This window comes from Gallinula chloropus, assembly GCF_964237585.1.
Source record: "Gallinula chloropus genome assembly, chromosome: 4".
In the NCBI taxonomy this organism is placed as follows: domain Eukaryota; kingdom Metazoa; phylum Chordata; class Aves; order Gruiformes; family Rallidae; genus Gallinula; species Gallinula chloropus.
The window spans coordinates 21,419,840-21,440,380 of record NC_140088.1 but is presented as its reverse complement, the minus strand read 5'-3'; the positions used below and the strand labels follow the sequence as shown (position 1 = coordinate 21,440,380).

At 37.8% G+C, this 20,541-nt stretch overlaps 1 protein-coding gene across 1 annotated transcript in view; it reads left to right on the top strand.

Moving 5' to 3' along the window:
- The window catches only part of CHID1 (chitinase domain containing 1), a gene marked incomplete at its 5' end in the record, with an annotated part of 101,861 nt that overhangs the window by 9,393 nt on the left and 71,927 nt on the right, over window positions 1-20,541 (top strand). Inside the window, one exon of the mRNA XM_084263727.1 lies at window positions 5,404-5,496. Within this exon, the coding sequence (XP_084119853.1) occupies window positions 5,404-5,496 (93 nt within the window). The remainder of the gene's footprint in view (window positions 1-5,403; window positions 5,497-20,541) is intronic.

The following is a 20,541-nucleotide window of genomic DNA, read 5'->3' as shown; positions in this document are numbered from 1 at the left end:
TTCTGATTCAGATCCTTCAAGGTCAGGTTTTTTCTCAAAAATAGTTTAACCTACTTCTAGGTACAGGAACAAAAGATCATAATTATTCTCCTAAGAACAGATAGTCTGCCTTCAAATTACTTTCAAGGTTGCCTGATTAATACAAGGATATCTCTCTAGCTGATACAATTTATTCCTGTTTAGTGAGTGTTTTGGTTTAAAAACAATTTAATAATCAGAGGTGGTGGTTTCTGTTTATTTGTTTCTGAAATACAAGGAATAGTCACACATAAGGAGTTAGCAACAGGTTATTGAGGCAAAACACAGGTGCATGAAAATATCTGCAGATGCCAGCATGCTTTATGAAATGACAGAGCGGTGGTGTGCATCTAAATAAAAAAGATTTTACTCAGAATCGTTATGATCTTTGTTTTTCAAAACCTAAAGTAAAGGGATATCTAGCTAGTAAATTAAGAGATTGAGTGCCTTTTTATTTTCTAGTGCATTCTTTTGTGTATCTGTGCTGAGGGGAAAGCTGTGGAAATGATTCCTCTTGTTTTTTAGATAATGTTCTGGAAAAGACCCCTGATCCTATCCAGTGCATTACCGGAGTGGTGTAAGAACAGTTAATGCAGCACACATTTCTTTACCTGACTTAAAATGGTTAGAGAGTGGGAATTGCTTGTGGAACAGAGTTTTAGCTACAAAATCAACATCCACTCTCTAAAGACAATGTGAAGCAATAATTTTTAGCAGAGTGCACCAGTATTTCTTTGAGGTAGGTGAGTCTGAAGAAGACTCTGAAAACTACAAATTAATGTTCTTACACCCTAATAAAGTGGGTTATGATTTATATACCATTAGATGTAAAAAAATGGCATTAGGGTCTTATTGAGATGCCAAAATACCACCTGTCCTGTGTAAAGAACCTGAATTTTCTTAATATGTGTGGGTGGAACTAAGTTTTAAGGGATTTATACTCACCTCACATGTTCAGGCTCCTGTACATCTCTTATATAGAAACTTCATAGTACTCTATAGTACTGGTACCTACTTCTTTCTGGAGTAGAACTATTGATTTACAAATCACAGAAAGGTCAGATTTAAAAGGAGATGGAAGATCTGACTGATGCTCTGCTGACATCTTCCTCTCGTGCTGACAACCACTGCACAGTGAAAAACTATTCAGCTTCCAATCTTTTATTCTAATGAATAGGAAATTAATGTCCTAACAAAAGCCTAAATCAGCCAAGATACCTTGTGCAGGTTTGGTGGTTCTTACAGGTTAAATCTGCTTCTTAATTATACGTATCTAAAACTTTTTTACTGATTTGGCAATACAATATTCCAAGTTACTCATCCTGTAGTATTTGTGCTTAGAAATCTACGTGGTAGAAGAGAACTGAGCAAGCAAAGGTTCTTTAGTTAACAGCTTGACAGGACAATGTATCTATTGCTCATTTCGCTTGTGGGTTTGGGTATTGACTTTTTTTTTCCAAGAGACCCGGGTTATGTTGTGAAAAAGGCATTAATGTAGCCATCAGAATCACAGCATACATAAAAATGCACACATTATTCTGATCAGAGTGGCATTAGCTGACAGATGGCACTGCCATCACACAGAATCAATCTGAAAAATTTTTTTTTGTCATCACATGCTGCAGGCACTTGGTATCATACAGAAGATGACCTTCAGACATCTTATTAATGTTACTAGGAGTATAGGAGCAAAAAGCCAGTCTGGCAGTTCTAGCCTTCATGTTAGCACCTGAAAAATTAATCTATTAATCAAAGATTTACCATAATTCACTTGAGTTTCTTGGTATTAACTGGGCAGTGAAATGGCACAAAAGGGCAATTTCTTCTCAGTGTAGACAGCTTTATTCTGTCCAATTTTCTTGATAAGGCATAAATTTTAGAGATTACTGACTACCAACTTGTGCAAAAAAAAATGGCTGACGTTAGGAAGTTGCAGAGGGTCATGTAACTGGAGAAAAGGATGTAGCAGCCTTAAGTGCCTTCTGCAGTGTCTTTCAAATACACCTGCAGCTCTCTCTTGTGCACTGAAGTGAACTGTATTACAGAGTGTCCCAAACACAATAGGCCAACAAAGCTGGAAAAAGAGAGTTCTGAAAAAATAAACTTCCCTCAAAGTCTAGGTAATAAACATATGCAGCCCTCCACATTTATAGGGGTCAAGAGGCGTTGGAATCATGAACACTTGGAAAATTGACCTACCAAGTGGTAGTGATAATAGAAGGCCCAAAATAGCAGGAATTAAGTAGACCTTAATTAGCTCAAGATAGTCTTAAAGCTGCCAATGTTTTAGTAGCTACTCTGAAGTTAAATTTGACAATGGTGAAGTGTCTGATAAATATTTAATGAAGCCTTTTCAGGAAGACTATTTCTATTCCTACTTTCCTATACCTCATTATAATGTTTAAAATGTCAGTAGCTTTTCTTTCAAAATTACCAGTGGTAATTTTGGAGAATAGCATGTTTAAAAACACTGGAAAGCGCTGTTGGGATAAAGCAAAGTTTTAATTTATAGCACACAGTAAATGAGGATTTTTGCTATTGCTTTTCGGGAGACAGAGGAAGAGTGCATGTTTGATTTACATAATCTGCCTTGTCTGACAAGTGGAAGTGAGCCTAAGTTAAACCTTCATGAATTAATCCTGTCTGATTTGCTAGAAAGTTTTCAGCACCCAGAGACCTAGCTTGACAGGTTAGTGAGTAGATACTAACCTGGGTTTCTTGAGAAAAAAATCTGCTGTTGTCCAGTTACCCCTTTTTTTCAACTATTAGCTGAAGTTAATTGGTTTTTAGCCAAGATTATATTGCTTGAATTTGGTGGCAGGAGGAGAGGAAGTGCCTGTTTTGCTGGAGTCTGTTTTCAGTCAATCTTGTCTGCTAGCTACAAAATCAGCAAGCCAAACTACTCCTGCCCATTTATCAGGCCACAAATCTTTGTCCTTTGTTTACAGTTGTAGGTTGTGGTTCTATGCTATATGCCTTTTTAGTCTTAAAATATTACTGTGTTTGTACAGCCACTGTTTCTGTGGGTAAGTCAGTGCTTTTTTGTCTATGTTTTTCCCTCTGCTGGTTAACTCCTAGTGTCTGACATTGTTGAGGAAGGGGAAAACCTTGAATTTAATATTGTCCTGATTTTTTTTCCCTCTGCATCTGGTTCCAAGTAATCACAGCTGCTTTTCTTATGCTTCAAAACATTGCTATCTGGATAGCAAAATTTTAGGAGTTGAGGCAGGTACCTGAAGATGCAGAGTGTGAGTGAGGGTGTTAGCCTTGTTTCTAAATTAAAAAGACGCTATCTTGGTCTGCAGCTGTTAGGTTCTTCTGTCCTATTATGGCCCTCTTCTATCTCCTCACCTTCTGAATAATTGAATTCAAAGTCAGAAAATGTTTTGCATGGTCTCAAAGTTCCTACAGCTAACAAAGGCAGCCAGGCAGAGAGATCTGTGATGATGAACATTATAGAATACTCTCAACATCAGAGGAATTGATTCTTTGGTCAAATTTATCTTGCGTATAGTATCTCTGACATCTGGTAAAGGGTGTACTTATACTGCAGTTAAGGCATAATTAGTTGAAAAGGTCACTTAGCTGGAAGACAAATCAGTGGGAAAGAAGGCTTAACTAGTTTTAATATGGTTTTTGATAAAATTGTGATGTGGGAGCCATGATATGTATGTTGGAGTCAATACATGTCTACTTAGTTTAGTATTTTAATTTTTAACACATTCATGTGGACAAGGATTCTCCTTTGCTATAATTGATTTGTCTGAATAGTGACATTCGAAATGTGGAATGTGTATGATAAGAAAACAGGAGGGATAGCTGTTACTTTCCCAAAGCAGGAGTGGTAGCAGTATGTGTGGCAGACAGACAAGAAGCTGATTCCTGTAATCTCATGTCTTCCCTTGGGAAGAGAAATACAGGTGGCAGTTTGACGGTTCATTGTCAAGAGCTGTTCAGCACAGCCAGCTCTCAAGCTGTAAGCATAAAATACTGATGGTATTGGGAAAGTGATAAAACTGGCTTGCTTTGTTTGCTAGGATTTTTAGAGTAATGGCTTTTGTAGCATCCTTAGGAAGTTTTCACCAGGCATCAAAGCATCTCAGGGAAAATGAAAATATTTGGTTAATTTTGGCTAGTGACTACATTGCAAGTCAAACATCATTACTGTGATGGATAATTATATTGGAAGATCAGTGATTTCTCTAGGATGATACTGCCTTGAAGGGCATGACAGTATGAAAAGTTCTTTCTAAGAGTTCAGGTCTAATCCAGTTTAAGTGGAGCAAACAGTTTGGATCATCACTTTTGTATATCCTGCCTTGCCTTCTTTAGCTCTTTCAGCCTACTGGAATGGGTCATGAAGTTGCTTTCTACTCAGTTCAGGTTTAAGCATAGTTCTGAACAGATCTAGAATTCTGTCTTTGTCATCCAACTGCCTTTGTGGATCCACCAAGTCAGTGGGTAAATATGAAAGTGGAATGTGTTCTGAAAAAATCAATGGTTTGAGGCACACAGAAGGGCCAGATTTATAGAGCAAATTGAAGGTAATATTGGACTCCTGTTAAGATAACTATCTATTATGCTTTTTTGTATCTGCAGTCTCTCTGAAGGATTTTCTATTAACGTCATCCTTCAAATCAGCAAGACTAAAAGCAGTTTGTGAGAATTTGGGAGTTCATTTGTACTATTGAAATGCTTTGAGTAGGGATATAAGAATCAGCTTTTTGTGAAAATCTTTAAGTGATTCATATGGAAGGTGATGCTTAAAGGTACAACATAGGCAAGCAACTCTGTAGCTATACAGTAATGTATTCAGAAACAAAAGGATTATTTATGCAGAAAAAACCCAGAAATATTTTTAAATACACACCTCTGAAATATCCCTTGAAGATTTCATGTCTTGCTGTGAAAGCATCTTTACACTCAGACCTCAGGTGTAGTATTACAGTGGTAACTTGAATCTGTTCAACAGCTAATTCTTCCAGAGCAGTGTTTGGTGGTTCTATTGATTTTAATTATTTTTATTGAATGTGACCTCAAGAAGTGACCTGCTCTGATAAGATGCAGTGGCTTTACATGCTAACAATACACAGCTAGATTAAAATAGAACTAGGAAACATTTTAGCCCAAAGGTGATGACCAGTTCCAATAAAATTAAGGCTGTCTCCAGCTATTCAGTGCTCTTAGTCTCGGAAGAGGGCTAACCAGTTTTCCTAATAATGTTTTTTTTTTTTTTCTGCTGTGGTCTCTTACTGTAAACTGTATTTGGCTATCTTGCCAGCTGTATCTTTTCAATTATTTCTACTGTTACTTGTTAACTTGCTCTTGACAGTATATAGCACCAGTTTTACTGCCTTTTCCTTTAACAATATATTTATATTTCAGGGATTTGATTCACTTGCTTGTTCATCTTTCTGAAGCTCTGCACGAAGCACAACTTAAGCTCATATTGGTTATCCCTCCTGCAGTTGCAGCAGGGTGAGTATTACTATTTAGTTGGCAGGTTCCAGATGAGAAATATGTTCTTGTCTGATACACAATCAAGTCAAAGCTTTGTTTATAGCTATGCAGCTGAAATGTGTAAGAAATTATTTGAATTCAGTTAGTAGTCTTGTCTTTGTGTATGTTGCACAGAATGGGCTCAATAACTATGTACATTCATATACCGCGTAACTTCTGATGTCAGAATAACTTGCAGAGGGATGTCCCGTTGTGGTTTTAACCCAAAATGTCTGGGAAGAACTTCCAGGAGAACAAAAGCAGAAACAGTTGTGGAGCTTAATGATTTGTTACTAAGGAGTAAAAAAGGTGTCATAAAGGTAGCATATAAAAGAACTTTCTGAGCCTCTGGGAACAGTTTCAGCTATGATAGATAGTAGTTATTCTTCAAGTAACAAAGCCAAAGCTACAGGAAGGAATTTTTTCTATAATAAGGCTGTGTGGGTTTTTAAAATTATTTTGACTTCATAGTTCATATGTACAGGAAATGAATTTAGTATAAGGGTAATATTTAGAATTGTTAATGATTTGGTTTGTTTGTGCAATGACTTGAATCTACCAGAAGTACCAGTTTATATGCTCTTTTGGCTCAACAGCAGTAAGCAGTTCTTATGTTTTGGTGTTTATAATGAAAAGATACTTACTTCCTAAGATTGTATTTTCTTAAAATGTGTAAAATGAGAATGTAATTTCACTACCTGCAGAGTGAATTTGAATCCTCTTTTAAGTTTTTACATTTTTAGGAAAAGATTCTACACTGTTTTTATGTGATAGATAGTAAAAGTGAAAAATCACTGGTTTACTATATTTGTAGTCTCTTTTTTTCTGGAAAGAAAATGGCACTTCAGTATTTTGGTATTTCAGGGAGATTGTGCCTACTCCTTTAGGGTTTTGTGTGATCAAATAGTGATTAGATCCATGTGAGAGTGAGCAGATAGAACTGAAGACAAGGCTAGAAGATGATTCAGAATACCATTGGAGTGATGCAACTACATTACTGTAATTTCAAATTGAAATGTGAGCTATGCCAAAAAGACTGAGAAAATGGAGTACTTGAGCAGGTTTGCAAATGTCTCTTCTGTGGCTGGACTTTTCTCTGCAATGGTCTCAAGTTTTTGTTGAGTTTTGTGGAGAGGTCCAATAGCATATGGAGCGGGGGGAAGCATTTCTGCCTACAGATATCTGTGTAGAGCTTAAATGCTGCCTGTTGAAAAGATATAGTGTCTGCACTATAACTGTGATCTCACCTCTTCTGCACATTAGTGATGTGAACCCATTCAAACCAATTCCCAAATAAAGGATATATATTTTCTACCATCTTGAGACTGTAAGCTGAGAATAGTATCTACATGTAACTTTGTTCTTTGATAGCTGCATGAAATCTGATTGCAGCTTATTTTTTATAAAGCTATGTACTTCTCTTGCTTGAAATTTTCCTCTATTGCATAATAGAACTGTTTTATATCCTTAAAATTAAGTATTAGTTTAATGCAAACATTCTTTTGCTTCTGTGTGCGGCTGGATAATCAATTTTGATCAGCAGAGAGGGAGAAGCAATGTGGTGAAGACTATGGCAGAAGCAAACAAAATAAATTCCACCTAAGTTGGTAAAGTAGGTCAGTTGTGTAAAATAATACCTTGTGCAGAGCCCCTTTTCTTTAGGGACTGAAGGGCTCTGACAGCCTAGCTGTGTTTTCAGGAGATTCCTTCCCGTCATTCAAGCCTGTCTATTTCTACCCCTGTTCTGGTGCTTTGTGTCATGCTTTGTGAAACACTTTCTTCATAGAAAAGTCTTACTTGCTAGTGTGTTATGGTATTAGAAGAGGAGATCTGTGTCTTGGGATGACACTAGATTTATGCTGTTGTTTCTTTCCCTAGACATTGTGAAGCTTGTTTCCTTTTCCTCCCTGTGATCTGTATTTTCCATGCTCTTATTAGAATACATACCATATAATCCTGAGTTTGGCCTGCTGCTACACTCTGCAATGCACAAAAAGGAATGCACTGTATAAATGGGGTCAATAATTTATTGTTCATCTGCTTTATGTTTTAATGGTATGATAGTCCAAATTATCTTGGTAATTGTCTTATCTTGAAAGGCCTCATTAATAATACAGCTACAATTGCTATGCAGAGCTTTCCCACTTTCTGCCCATTTTATGTAGAATTATGCTCAGCCTTCCACTGTTCCTGTGGGTCCTGAGGTTGACAATATTCCTTGAGTAGAAGAATAAGTATGGTGAGGGCTTTCTCAAGAGTGATGTGATATCATGCTGGAAGCTTCTTCAGCCTTGGGTTTTGAAAACTGTTTCACTTGTTTTCTTCTCAGTCTCCTTCCTCTTTATTGCCTCTTAGCTGAAACTTAGTTTGTGCAAACTATTTGGGTCCATCAGACCTTTTCTGTATGTGGTGTTACCAGAACTGGAGGCAGTAGGCACTTGACAACCATGCAATTATTTGAAAGCAAGTTCAGGCTATAGGATGGAGAAGACTTTAGAAAGGTGGAAATTTTTAATCAGCACTGTATCTCAGTATGAGGCATCATATCTATTGTAAGTAATCAGAGCTATAGGGCAGGTATGATGTCATGGACATCTTCACGTGTCTGTGGAGAGCCACTTTTGTGTCTGGTAATATTTGAGTCTTAGGAAGCCAGCTTGCTGGCTCAAGACAAATTCAAGTCATCCAGATTTATTTGCTTCAGAATATAATGCTTAGGCACATCTTCTGACACATGGATGGCTTTGCTGGTAAAACTTCCTTCTATAGGGAAGGTTCTAGGAACTGAACCATGCTTTTAGTTATTGCCCTCTGAAATGCTAGCATGGCTCCCAGTAAACCCAAGAGTTACATGTCTTGTATTAACTCATATCACCACAGAGCAAGAGCTACAATCCTTCTTTACAAATAAAGGCACGATAACTAAGTCCTTAAAAATCTATTCCTGGCTTATGAGAACCTCTGCAACATTCACAGACCATTAACGCTCTGAATTTTTTGAGATTTCCAAAATTGTGGGTTGGTATGCTTTGGTGTCACATGGATGTTCAGTGGTGGTAACATTTGAGATTCTGGTGCTTTGGGTGTCCAAAAAGGAGAAATTACTAGGTCTTCTCTCCTGTCTGTTATTTATTCTGATCTTTAGTGCTGGCCTCTTACGATCTACATTTCCTCCCAATTTGATAGTTCCTTTTTAAAGCAATTTCCTGTTGCTATTAATTGTAGTCTGTTACAGATAAACCAAAGAACATCAGTTTAAAGCATTTTAGAAAAATATTTTATCAGTCGCTTAATCACACAGACGCTTTTTAAAATGCAAATGCATGCTCTGCTAGAATTTCAGTAGTTGCTGTAAACACTGTTCATATTAAACTGCATTTCATCCTTCTGGTGGTAGGGAGAAAGAGGAGAATAGTACAAACCTTAAAATTCCAGTTCATCGTGGTGCCTGTTGACATTACCAGATCCAGCCTCAAAGCTGGAGAGACCTAAACCTGGTTTATTTATATACAGTCACATGGGGCTCTGCAGTCTAGTTTTTTTTTAAATCCTGAAATAAGAGTTGAAGCCGCTATAAACCCTCTGGATTCTTAAACACGTTTTGCCTTGATCAGACTTTGCTTTTTTATGGTAACTGTATCTTTCAGGACCGTTTCTTTCTCCACACTGAGGTTCGGACTTTGAATTGTCATTATCTGTCCAATTGCTGTCCTGTGAGTTGAAAGGATAGTGGTTCATCTTTCCAAAACCTTTCTGAGCTGGGATTTAGATACACCCTGGGAAGAACTGTATCTAAACCGCAATTTTTAACCTGAAATATGTATCACATGCCTGTCCCTAAATGGCCTTATCTGTTGAGGCGTAGTGAAGTATTCCTGTTTTCTACAGGTGTAACTTCCCACAGCTAGCTTATCTGAACAAATCTGAAAGTTTCATTCCTTTAAACATAGCGTTTTGTTTCTTTATGCACTCATAAAGTTTCTGGGATTTATTCATTGACCTGTATTGCCCAGGAGAACACATTAGTCTCATTATTTTCAGTCAGTATTGTTTTACAAGCTTGTGCCTTCCATGTGTTTTTTCTGTTAACTAGAAAAAAACATTCTAATTTCTTGAGTATATAGGTAGCTGAAAGTATGCTGAACAGGTTATGGAAACATCCTAAAACGTTCACAATTTCCATGCATGCTTTAGTGTTTTAGAAGCATGTTGGATTAATGGCATCAATAAGCCAAATCCTGAAATTTTCTTTCTGCCTTGCTTGACTTTTTAAACAGTAGCTATTCTTGAATTTTTTTGATTTATAGGATAACAAGGATTCAAGTGCAAAGTGCTTTATATTGTGTGTTAAATATCTTCTGTTATCAAATTCTTTGTATCTTGAAACTCACTTTGGGTTTTAACACTAACACATGGTTGAAAGTGTGTTTTAATGCATCATACAGTCTTTTTTTGTTTGGAATTGCTGTAGACTGTTAATCAAAAATACAGCAAAAGGCATGGAAATAAATGCCATCAAGTATCAAATAATATTTTAGAGTTCAACAGCTGGCAAAAGACTGATAAAGGAGCCATGAGCTGTATGTGGAATACCCTAAACAGCTGGGATTCTAGGAGCTGAAACATTCTTCCTTTTGTGTTATACCCCGATTAAATTTTAAAGAGAGAATATAGTTAAATGTAAGCAGTTGGAAATTGCAACATTGCACATGAGATCAAGTACATGATGTAGGAAGGAAACATATTGGATTATCTGTTTAATTTCTCAAATTCAGCTTTTGTAACCAAAAACTGGGGGAGACCGAATCCTCTAGCTGGAGCTAGTTTTTATAAGTAAAGGATCTGGTAAAGCCTTTGGTTTTTAGTTTGCTTGTAAAATCTTATGAGCTAAAAGAAATATTCACTCAAAAATCAATTTTTCAGACTTTTTAAACTCCAGACATTTTATATAGTCCTCTACAGCATTTTTTAATGTATCTGTATACAACACTGTCTGGAGACAGTTGCACTGGCATAATCAAGGGTAGGAATTGTGTGGAGGCTGATTGGGTGGTAAGAATGTCACTAGCAAGAGAATGCATGTAGATCTGCCATGGCAGCAAACACAGACTGAGATAGTATAGAGTATTTCCATCAACCTGATGTCTAGGAACTGCTTAGTTTTCCTGCAAACAGGAGTGATTTGCAAGAGAGAGGAACAGTAGGAGTGAAAGCTACACTCTAAAAAGAGTGTTATACTGAGGAGACTTGTGGTTGCCCGTGTCTGACGGGAGGTGCTAGGTTTGCAGTGTTAATGTAAATGGTTGCTAGAGCAGATGGCTTCCTGAATGCTTCCAGCCTGTCTTTCAACAGATTGTCTCAAAACGTTAGTGTTGCTGCTTTTAACGTGTATGGATATGGATGTATGTATAAACTACATGGCAATGGCTAGCCAGGTATAATCTGCCCATTGGTGATGGTAGGTAATTGCATTTGTGCTGACTAGCCTGTGCTTGATGGAATTCCTGGCTTAAATATGTGCATTTTAGTGATTATTGTACTCCAGAAGTTATACTGGTGAAAGCTGAGTGGATGTTTTTATGCTGCTATCACAAGCCTTCAGAATAGGATAGCTGTTCTGGAGTGAGCTACCTTTACGCCTAAATATGCTATTGGAGAAAAAAACAGCAAATGGGACTTGAAACTTGCTTGCTCCTGTTCTCTTAAGTCTGTAAATCACAGGGATTGAGTTGGTTATTTTATTTGTTTCTCTATATTTATAGACTTTACAGTGTGTTAAGGGTGCTTTCCAAAGGCGAAGAGAGGCTTTGAATTTGCAAGGTCCTGCATGTGGGTCAGTGCCAGCCCAAGCACTAATTGCTGCAGAGCTGGGTGGAGAATGGATTTAGTGCAGCCCTGAGAAGGGCTTGAGGGTATTGGTAGTTGAAGAGCTGGACACGGGTGGCAGTCTGCACTCACAGCCCAGACAGCCTGCTGTACTGTGGGCTGCATCAAAAGAAGCATGGCCAGCAGGATCAAGGGAGGTGATTCTGCCCCTCTGCTCTGCTCTTGAGACTCCACCTCGAGTACTACATCCAGCTCTGGAGTCCTTGGCACAGGCAAGGCCTGGACCTGTTGGAGCAGGTTCAAAGCAGGGCCACAAATGTGATCGGAGGGAGGGAGCACCTTTCCTTTGAATTCAGGCTGAGACAGTTGAGCTTGTTTATCCTGGAAAAGAGACCTTGTTGCGATCTTTCAATATTGAAGAGGAAGCTGGAGGTGGGACTGTTTACAAGGGAAGGTAGTGATAGCACAAGGGGTAATGGCTTTAAAATGAAAGATGGTAGATTTATAGTAGATATAAGGAGGACATTCTTACCCATGAGGGTGGTGACACACTGGAACCCAAAGAGGTTGTGGATGCCCCTTCTTTGGTGTTATTCCAGGCCAGGTTGGATGGGGCTTTGGGCAGCCTGGGTTAGTGGAGGGTGTCCCTGCCTATGGCAGGGGAGTTGGAACTGGATGATCCTTTAAATCTTTTCCAACATAAACCATTCTATGATTCTTTCTTGTCTGCAAGTAAATTGAATTTAATCTGTCTAGATTATTACATATATTGTCCAGGTTCAGCAGCTACTTTGTCTGTGGTGTTTCCCAGTTACTGTGAATAAAACAATAAGGGGAAATTTTTAGGTTTATTTAGATGAGCTGTCCTTGGAAAGAACATCAGTAATATTCCTGTTTCTTGCTGTCCTCAGAAAGAGCAAAGGAAAAAATCTCTGAGGAGCTGTAGATAGGATGTTACCTTCACAGGGATTCTGCAGCTAGCCATGATTACATAACCATTTCATTTCTGGCATTTGTAGCTTGTTACAGACATTAGTCATATGATGTAACTCAGCTTGGTATATGCTAAGTCAGTAAAAGCCATTAGCTTTGCCAAACATAGTGTTAAATAATGCCATATTTATAGACAGGTTTTTGGCTGTCACTTTTTGTGGACTTTTATTGTCCCCTGGAGTATAATCCTTTGGACAAAGTGGTAAGAAAAATGGCATTGACAGTGTCACTTCATAGTACAACGCTCTGCTCTTTACTTGCATTCTGATAGTTGAAATCTGCACAGAGCAGTTTGTCTGGTATGATGGATGTCCTTCTAAAACACCTGTCTTTAGGTTCTAAGATGGTAGCCATTCCGTCAATAGCAGATGATTCTTTATGTCTTGCAGTTGTGTGGAATCTTTAAGTGAGAAAAAGTAAAATCTCAAGTCAACAAGTGAAATATCTTCACTTATTTGGCATGCCATTGAGAACTTTTTGGAGGTCTTTTTTAAGGACTATTTAAGATAGTAAGAGCTTATTTTGTCATACCTTGAGTATATGATGAAGCCACAAAAAGCACTGATTACTTCCTCAGTGCTAAGAGTTTTAGAATTACAGATGAAAAGCTTGCTGCATTTCTGGAAAAAAAAATCTGCTTAAAGCCTCTAGAACTTTGGTGGTTTGTGAATATCAGTCCCAATTAAAATGCATGGAAGAGAGTTTTAATAATAGATTGTTTAAATTGGTTAAGAAGCCCCAGGTAACACAAGGCAGCTTTATGCTTAGTAGTTTTTTCAAGTCTACCATGATAATACTATATTTACATAAGACCTTTGTCCTTGATTTAAATAATACGATGTACAGCAGCCGCTGTTCTTACCTATGTCGTAATAACATGCTTGACCAGTATGTTTTCATTTAATCTTATGGAACGTGGTGTTTGGGATTATTAGCAAGAATGAAGCACATGGTAAACAAATCATTGGACCTATCACTGTCCTCACTAAGTTATCAAAAATACTAGTACTGGTAAAGTGCATACATTTTAGCTAGAATAAATTGTTGTCATTGGGACAGTTTCTGAATCCATCAATTGAAGTAGTATTGAAATTAAAAACAGGCATGGTTGTCTCCAGTAAAAGGTGCACTTAACCTCAAAGTTTCACATCTGGCAAAAGGACTGGAAAGCATTATGAAGTTTTGTTCCTTGTCTCTTAAAAAAAAAAAATAAATAAAAATGCCCAAAGCTCTTGGTGTGAATCTGATGGAAATTCCAGCTTTCTTAAAAGCCCACTCTGCAGATATGAGGCTCAGTAATCTTTACTTAAGACTAATACTATTTTATTAATACAAAATACTGTTTTAGAAGGGAGAAGTAAAACATAGAAAGGCATGGAAACTTTCTGGACAGACCTGTCTTGGAGGAGGATCAGGCAATTTCAGAAAAGACTGAGGCAACAGTGCTTGGATATGTAGGGAAAGAGACACGTTTCATTCTGAGACAACTGCAAGGACCTTTCAGTGTGACAAAAGGTAGTTATTCTCAGTGCTAGGCAGGTCTCATGGAAAACTGAATCTGGAGTACTATGTCAGAGGATGTAAAAAAATGAGCATGTTTAGAGGAAAGCAAAAAAAATGGCTAGAAGTATAGCTAATGTCTCCTTTGAGGAAAATTTGAACAACTGTATTTAGTATATTGAAAAGAGAACAGCGTCAGGAGACATAGTAAGCCTTCAAGCATGTCAACAGGGGCTGTATAAATGACAGTGATACGTTGGTCTTATCTTTTTCTCCCAAGTTGATGTTAAAAATACTTAGTTCATCATAAAGAATTCTCAGAGTGATCACTAGAAAAAGAATCATGTTGGATAGCAGAACACTGTAGAAACACCTAGGAAAAATTCTTCATGTGCATTTGGAACTTGATGATACGCATTTGGGTAGCAGATGATGCACAGCTGTGGGAGGAGCAGCACCTTTATTTTTTTGGGGTAGCAGAATTAATACTCTTTAAATACCTGATTGTCAGGAAGACTACAAGAAAGCAGAGCTGAGCCAGTGGGAGAAGAAAAGGAGTATGGTCTCTTGTAAAAAAAAAAAAAAAAAAAAACAACTCTTGAGGTAGACCTCAGGAACAAAGCAAGCATTCACAAATACACCTTTCCCTGTTTCTTGAAGAGCTGTGGGCAGGTCCTTTTGTAAGGGGTACACCTAGGACTCAAACTGGTCTTACTCTTTTTTTTTTAATAGATATTTTGAGGGCTTTCTTTGTTAAGCCTTCCTACTAAAATTTGGAATAAGTTAGAAATCAAGACAATTTTTTTTCTTTTAAGCTGTGAATAAAAAAGGTTGGGTGGGGAAGACACAGCAAAGAAATTGAGCTGAAGATGCATGTCTGGTATTGGAATTCTGTTCTTAAACTGAGACTATAGGCTTGCTTTTATCCTCAGTGAATTTAAATGACAGGTAAACATTTCCAAAATAATGTCTAAAACATTGAAGCAGCTCATACAGTTAAATTTATAACCTGATGTGGATTTTCATGGGTGTCCTGGTTTCAGCCTAGAGTTGTTTTTCTTTCTGGCAGCTTCTAGTGGTTTTGGATTTAGTATGAGAATAATGTTGATAACACGCTAATATTTCAGTTGGTGCTAATCAGTAAAGAACTACTCAGCTCCTCATGGTGGACTGACAATGAGAAGGTGGGAGATGCCTGAGAAGCTGGGTTCTGATGCAGCCAGGAGAGCTGACCTAAACTGGCCAATGGGATATTCCATACCATGTGATATCGCTCTCATTATATAACTAGGGTTAGCAGGGATGCTGTTCAGCTCAAGAACTGGCTGGACGTTGGTTCCAGCTGGTGAGCAGTTGTGCTGTACATAATTCGTATGTTCTGCTGTTGTTGTCTTTTTCTGTCCTATTAAATTGGTTTTCCTCTTTTCTTTGCAATTATCTCCCCCATCCCATTGGGAGGGAAGTAAACAGATGATAGTGTGGTTTTGTTAGCTGCCTGAGTTGTCTAAAACTGAGAAATAATGCCTATGACAAAGCATTTTCTGTTTTTTCTTTGCTCTGAAAAGTTTGCTGCATCTGTATGTGAAGCACAGCATCGCAAAGTGTGTTTCTCCTTGCCATCCATTCTTAGCTAAGTGCAGTTACGTCCCAACCATAATTTTTAACTGCTCTCTTAACTGTGGCAGAACTCTTATTTGATTGGAAAAAAGAAAAGTTAAGTTGAAAGTCATAGTACTTCTTACATTTCAAATGGTCTGCAGATTTGGGTTATACTGAGGTTAAGTGTTCTTGACACTACTTTTTTTTTAAAAAGTTGAGAAGTTGCTAGCAGAAGGTATTTTTGGTTTATGTTTGCATTATGAGGCAAGGGACTTTGAGGAAAAACTGAAAATATCTCAAGAGTTATTAGTGCATCACTCCTTTTAGAGTAGGGAGTTTATAAAGCCTTGACAGTGGCTTACTTTGATTCAACAATTTTCCACTTTTACCCTCAAGGTTTGGGTTTTTTTATGCTATTAAAGAGAATGCATTTTCTGTTCAAATGACATTGAGTACTCTTTTGAAAATCTTCATTATAGTGTATTCATTGTGCTTGGAGCTGGATCTGATGACATTTCTGAACAAGGTCAGGAGGAATGTTCCGCACTGGTTTTGCTTTGGTTTTGTAGTAGTGACAGTGGAGGGTAGACAAGACTGATTCTAAATTACTGTAGTTTTGTCATGAAAAGACTAGCTGACTTGTTTGGTAACTTTGAAAAAGCATTCTTCATTCATTGAACAGTAAGGTTTGGTAACATGAGATGTGAATATATGTAGTTAATCTACATTTTTTTTTTTTTTTTTTTAGGAGATTCCAGGAGAGAGGGTTGGGGCTGGGGCAGTGTAGTGTATGCTAATGCTTTCTTTGGGAAGGAAGACAAGATACCTTGTTAAAAACAGTTGTTTTGGTGGAGTAAATGTGAGGAGATTTTTTTTTTCTAGATGAGGTGGGAAGCTTTTTTTTAAGTGTCACTGCTGTGTATGAAGAAATAACTATGTAACAGGTTTTTCTACCTGTAGACCACTAGTTGGCTGTTCAGAATAGGTGGATGTTTCTTTGTAGTTTTCAGTTGCTGTGGGAATCTGCTGTCTCTTAGACTTTGCTCTAAGTTTTATGGATCAAGAACCCCCTTTGTGTTAAGGGAAATCCTATTGTTTTGTATGCTTTCAGCAGGGTATGTAATAATAGATTTGGGTGACAGACACCCAACACCAGTGTTTTAGAAGTGATATTTTTTTAAATGTTCTTACTAAAGTTCAAGTTACTACTACCTTTGTTCTGCTAAGCTTAGTGCAATCTGTGAAGATAAATACAAGAAAATGGTCAAATAATATACATTTCCTCTCTGAACTTTAAACAAACGCCAGCTAACTGAATTAATGGAAGTGACTTGCTAAGCAGATGGAACCAGAGGTAGCTGAAAGGCAGGATTTGCGGTTTGTGCCAAAACATCACCGAATCACAGAACGTTAGGAGTTGGAAGGGACCTTGAAAGATCGTGTAGTCCAACCCCCCTGCCAGAGCAGGATTGCCTAGACTAAATCACACAGGAATGCATCCAGGTGGGTTTTGAATGTCTCCAGAGAAGGAGACTGCACAACCTCTCTGGGCAGTCTGTTCCAGTGCTCTGTCACTCTCACAGTGAAAAACTTTCTCCTTATACTCACATGAAATTTCCTTGCTTCAGCTTGCACCCCTTGCCCTTTGTCCTATCACTGTCCATCACTGAGAAGAGCCTGGCTCCATCCTTCTGACTCACCCATTACATATTTATAAATATTAATAAGGTCACCCCTCAGTCTCCTCTTCTCCCAGCTAAAGAGGCCCAGCTCCCTCAGCCTCTCCTCGTAAGGAAGGTGTTCCACTCCCTTAATCATCTCAGTGGCCCCACACTGGAATTTTTCAAGGAGTTCTATGTCCTTGAACTGAGGGGGCCCAGAACTGGTCACAATATTCCAAGTGTGGTCTCACCAGGACAGAGTAGAGGGGGAGAAGGACCTCTCTTGACCTGCTAACATCCTGCAAAACTGAAGTTTTTGATTCTCAGGTTCTTCAGCTTAATCTGTTGTAAGGCTGTGTTAATACATGTTTTTCAGAGTTTGCAAAATGTTTCTCTTCTATGCAACAGTCTTGTTGGTGACTTGTTACATGCTAGTGAAACACCTGCAGTTAAATCTGTTGTTGAGATTGTCTTTAATTTTTCACTTTTTTAGGTTCTAGTCTTTGAAAAGAGCATATTAAAGCAACTGCAGTCTTTGCAAACAATCCATACCAAATTTGTCTGTCTTTATCGGCTTCTGGAGATACACAGCAGTCCTGTGCAGCTGCTTTCATTTGAAAGCTGCAGGAACCCAAACCGCTTTGCTCTCTTCAAATATTTGAACATAATGTATGCTCTTCATTCAAAATACAGTAAGCACCTCTAACTTCTGGTGCTCGTGTTTGAATGTAAGAGTAAAAGAAAAAATAATTTAAAGCCTCTCTCCCTGTTAAAGCTTCTGTAAGTACATACTGTCAGTATTTTCCACCTTTAAACTTTTCCAAAATTAAGATTTTTAGCTACTCAGTTCTTTACGCTTGCTGCAGAAACATTGCAGACATGTAGGACTGTCTTAATTAGCTTCAGCTTGTTCTTTCCAGAACTGTTGTTCAATGAAAATTACAAGACTATGCAGTCTTCATTACTGCTATCCATTAGCAGTGGATATTAGTTTTGCTACCCTGCCCCTTGGGACAGATTGGCAATTAGGCAGACAACTTGTCCCTCCTTTTACTTTGCACTGGTGTTCTCTTGTCCTCCTTTCCTGCAGATATATATGCATGCTTGCCTGAAAAGTAGAAGTACAGGATGGAAAATTGCTTATTGCTCTCATAGTTGCCCAGCTCAATGGATGCTACAATTGACTGGTGTTTTGCCTATGCAATAACAAGAACAGGTGTTTAGTCTCTTAGAAGTTGAATACAAACAGATACTTGTAATTATTAAGGTACTCTGCTTTTTTGCAGCAGGAGTCTATCATCTTTAGAAGTTACTGCAGATTGGATTGCCTTGCCCATAACTGTTTGTATACAGAATGATATGGTTGTGGGTTCACTATTCCAGTAAACGCACTGTTTTCATTAGATGCTTTTCTAGCAAGTAGTAATTCTGATGCAGAATATGCAAGTAAACAGTGTAATTTTTATGATAATGGATAGTAAACAAATTCAATTAAATTATAAACAGCTTCTAAGATCTGTCTCTTTTGGCGTGAAATAGGAACCGTCACTTTCTTTTAACGTCATTCTCAGGCAGGACTTATGCCAGCCAGAATGTAGAGCCTTGAAATTTTGGTAAGTAAATAATTCTAGGAACCAATAAAGCAGCAGACCAATTGTTTGTTTCAGGTGGAGTTTTAAAGTATCAGACTATGTGAAGTAGCAGCATACTAGAAAAAAAACTTAGTGGAATAGTCTTTATTACCAAAGCCTACACTTAATGTTATGAAAGGCTAAAATGTTTGTGAGAATTCTGGACACAATAATCTTATTTTGTTGGAATCAGTAATATGTTCCTGCACTTTTCTGATCTTTCTTCATGTCAGTTTTGTATTTTTTATTTTTCCTCCCAATTTGACAAATGAGGTAACATAAAGACAAGCAATTCTAAAAATGATCCATGTGTATTTATTATAGAGTTATGTATTATATACACAAAGTATGCTCTCCCATAGTTGCTGTTGCTCATAAAGAAATTTGATGCTGGAAGACAGTCTTTTTGGGCAAGCAGTATACAGAAAATGGGAGTTTGGAAGGAAAATCTGAAAACTATAACTATGCATGGTCCTGTATTTGTTGTGCCTAGTTAACAAAACACATTGCCTTCCATCATTCCTCTAGTCATCCATCTTCCTGTGAGTATCCTAAAAAAAATCCAAAAAAAAACCCCCTCAAAAAACCCACACTGCCAGGAATATGGAGAGTACAGTTACATATAAATAGATTCTGAAATTGGGCTCTGTGCACAAAATTCAGCACTCAAGAAAGCATAGAAATGACTCTTGAATGGGCTGTCTAGGCTAACTGGCACAACAGTTTCATTGCATATTAAGAACCTGTAAAATATGTGTGATTTGGATCACAAGATATAGCTTGATATGTGAGTTTATATTGAGGGGAGGAGAAAACTGGGTAGGAAATTACTATCAACTACTACTAAGTAACAGTTATTGGAGAAAGTTTAATAACCTTTTCAAATTATAGTAATATTTTGAATCATGTTTCGAGCCATGCTGTTGGGCTCATGGGTTTTCTTTTTTCCCTTAAACTATAGGTCTGTCAGTCACATGTATTTTTAAATTGAATTCTGTTAGCTACAGTAAATCTGGATGCTTGTTAACAGCTCTAAAGTACATCTGTTTCCCTCGCTGATGACTTAACTGTTTTTTCCTGCTGTTTGTCGGGCTGCCAGCTCAGAACAGCACGGCTCTGACTGCATCCACAAATGCATTTCGCATAGGTTCAGAAAGGACTTGAGAGGAGGAAATCTGTTCTTAAAAGTGGCACTTCTAAGATTAAGCCGCATTAAGGCAAAGGTACATGTGCTGAAGCAGGTGTACATATCACTTTTTGAAATCCCACTAGTGAGAATTACCAAAATAATCTGTAGGTCAACTAATGAGAGACAAGAAAGTGGAATGTATTCCTCACCATTTCTGGTGTATGTAGCTCTACTAATTCTCTGACAGCTGCTGTAGAGCAATTACTGCATAAGTTTCAGTAGGAAGTTGGAAAAAAAAAGGAACAGGATGACAATTTTAATCTTTGCAAGGAGGTATTAAACCTACATTTGGTGTGGTAGAGTTTTTAAATTAGGCTCATATGCTCCGGGTTACAAGCTTGTTTTGCGTGGCGATGGACTATTGGAGTGTAGCTTGCCTGGGCATTAAGCCCTGGCATGAAAGGCACTAGAATGGTTTGGAAATTAAGAGAACCAAATGGTGAGACAGGGGATGTTCATTTAAGCATAGTGTTGCTTAAATGACTCCTCTGAAGAGGCTGAAGCAACAGAAAAGAACCAGAGGAGAGCGGTTAATCTCCCCAAAAATGGAAATAGGAAATACAATGACAAGTATCAAAAGAAACATTTTTCTTCTTTGGTATTCAGATTATCTGTTTTTGTCAAA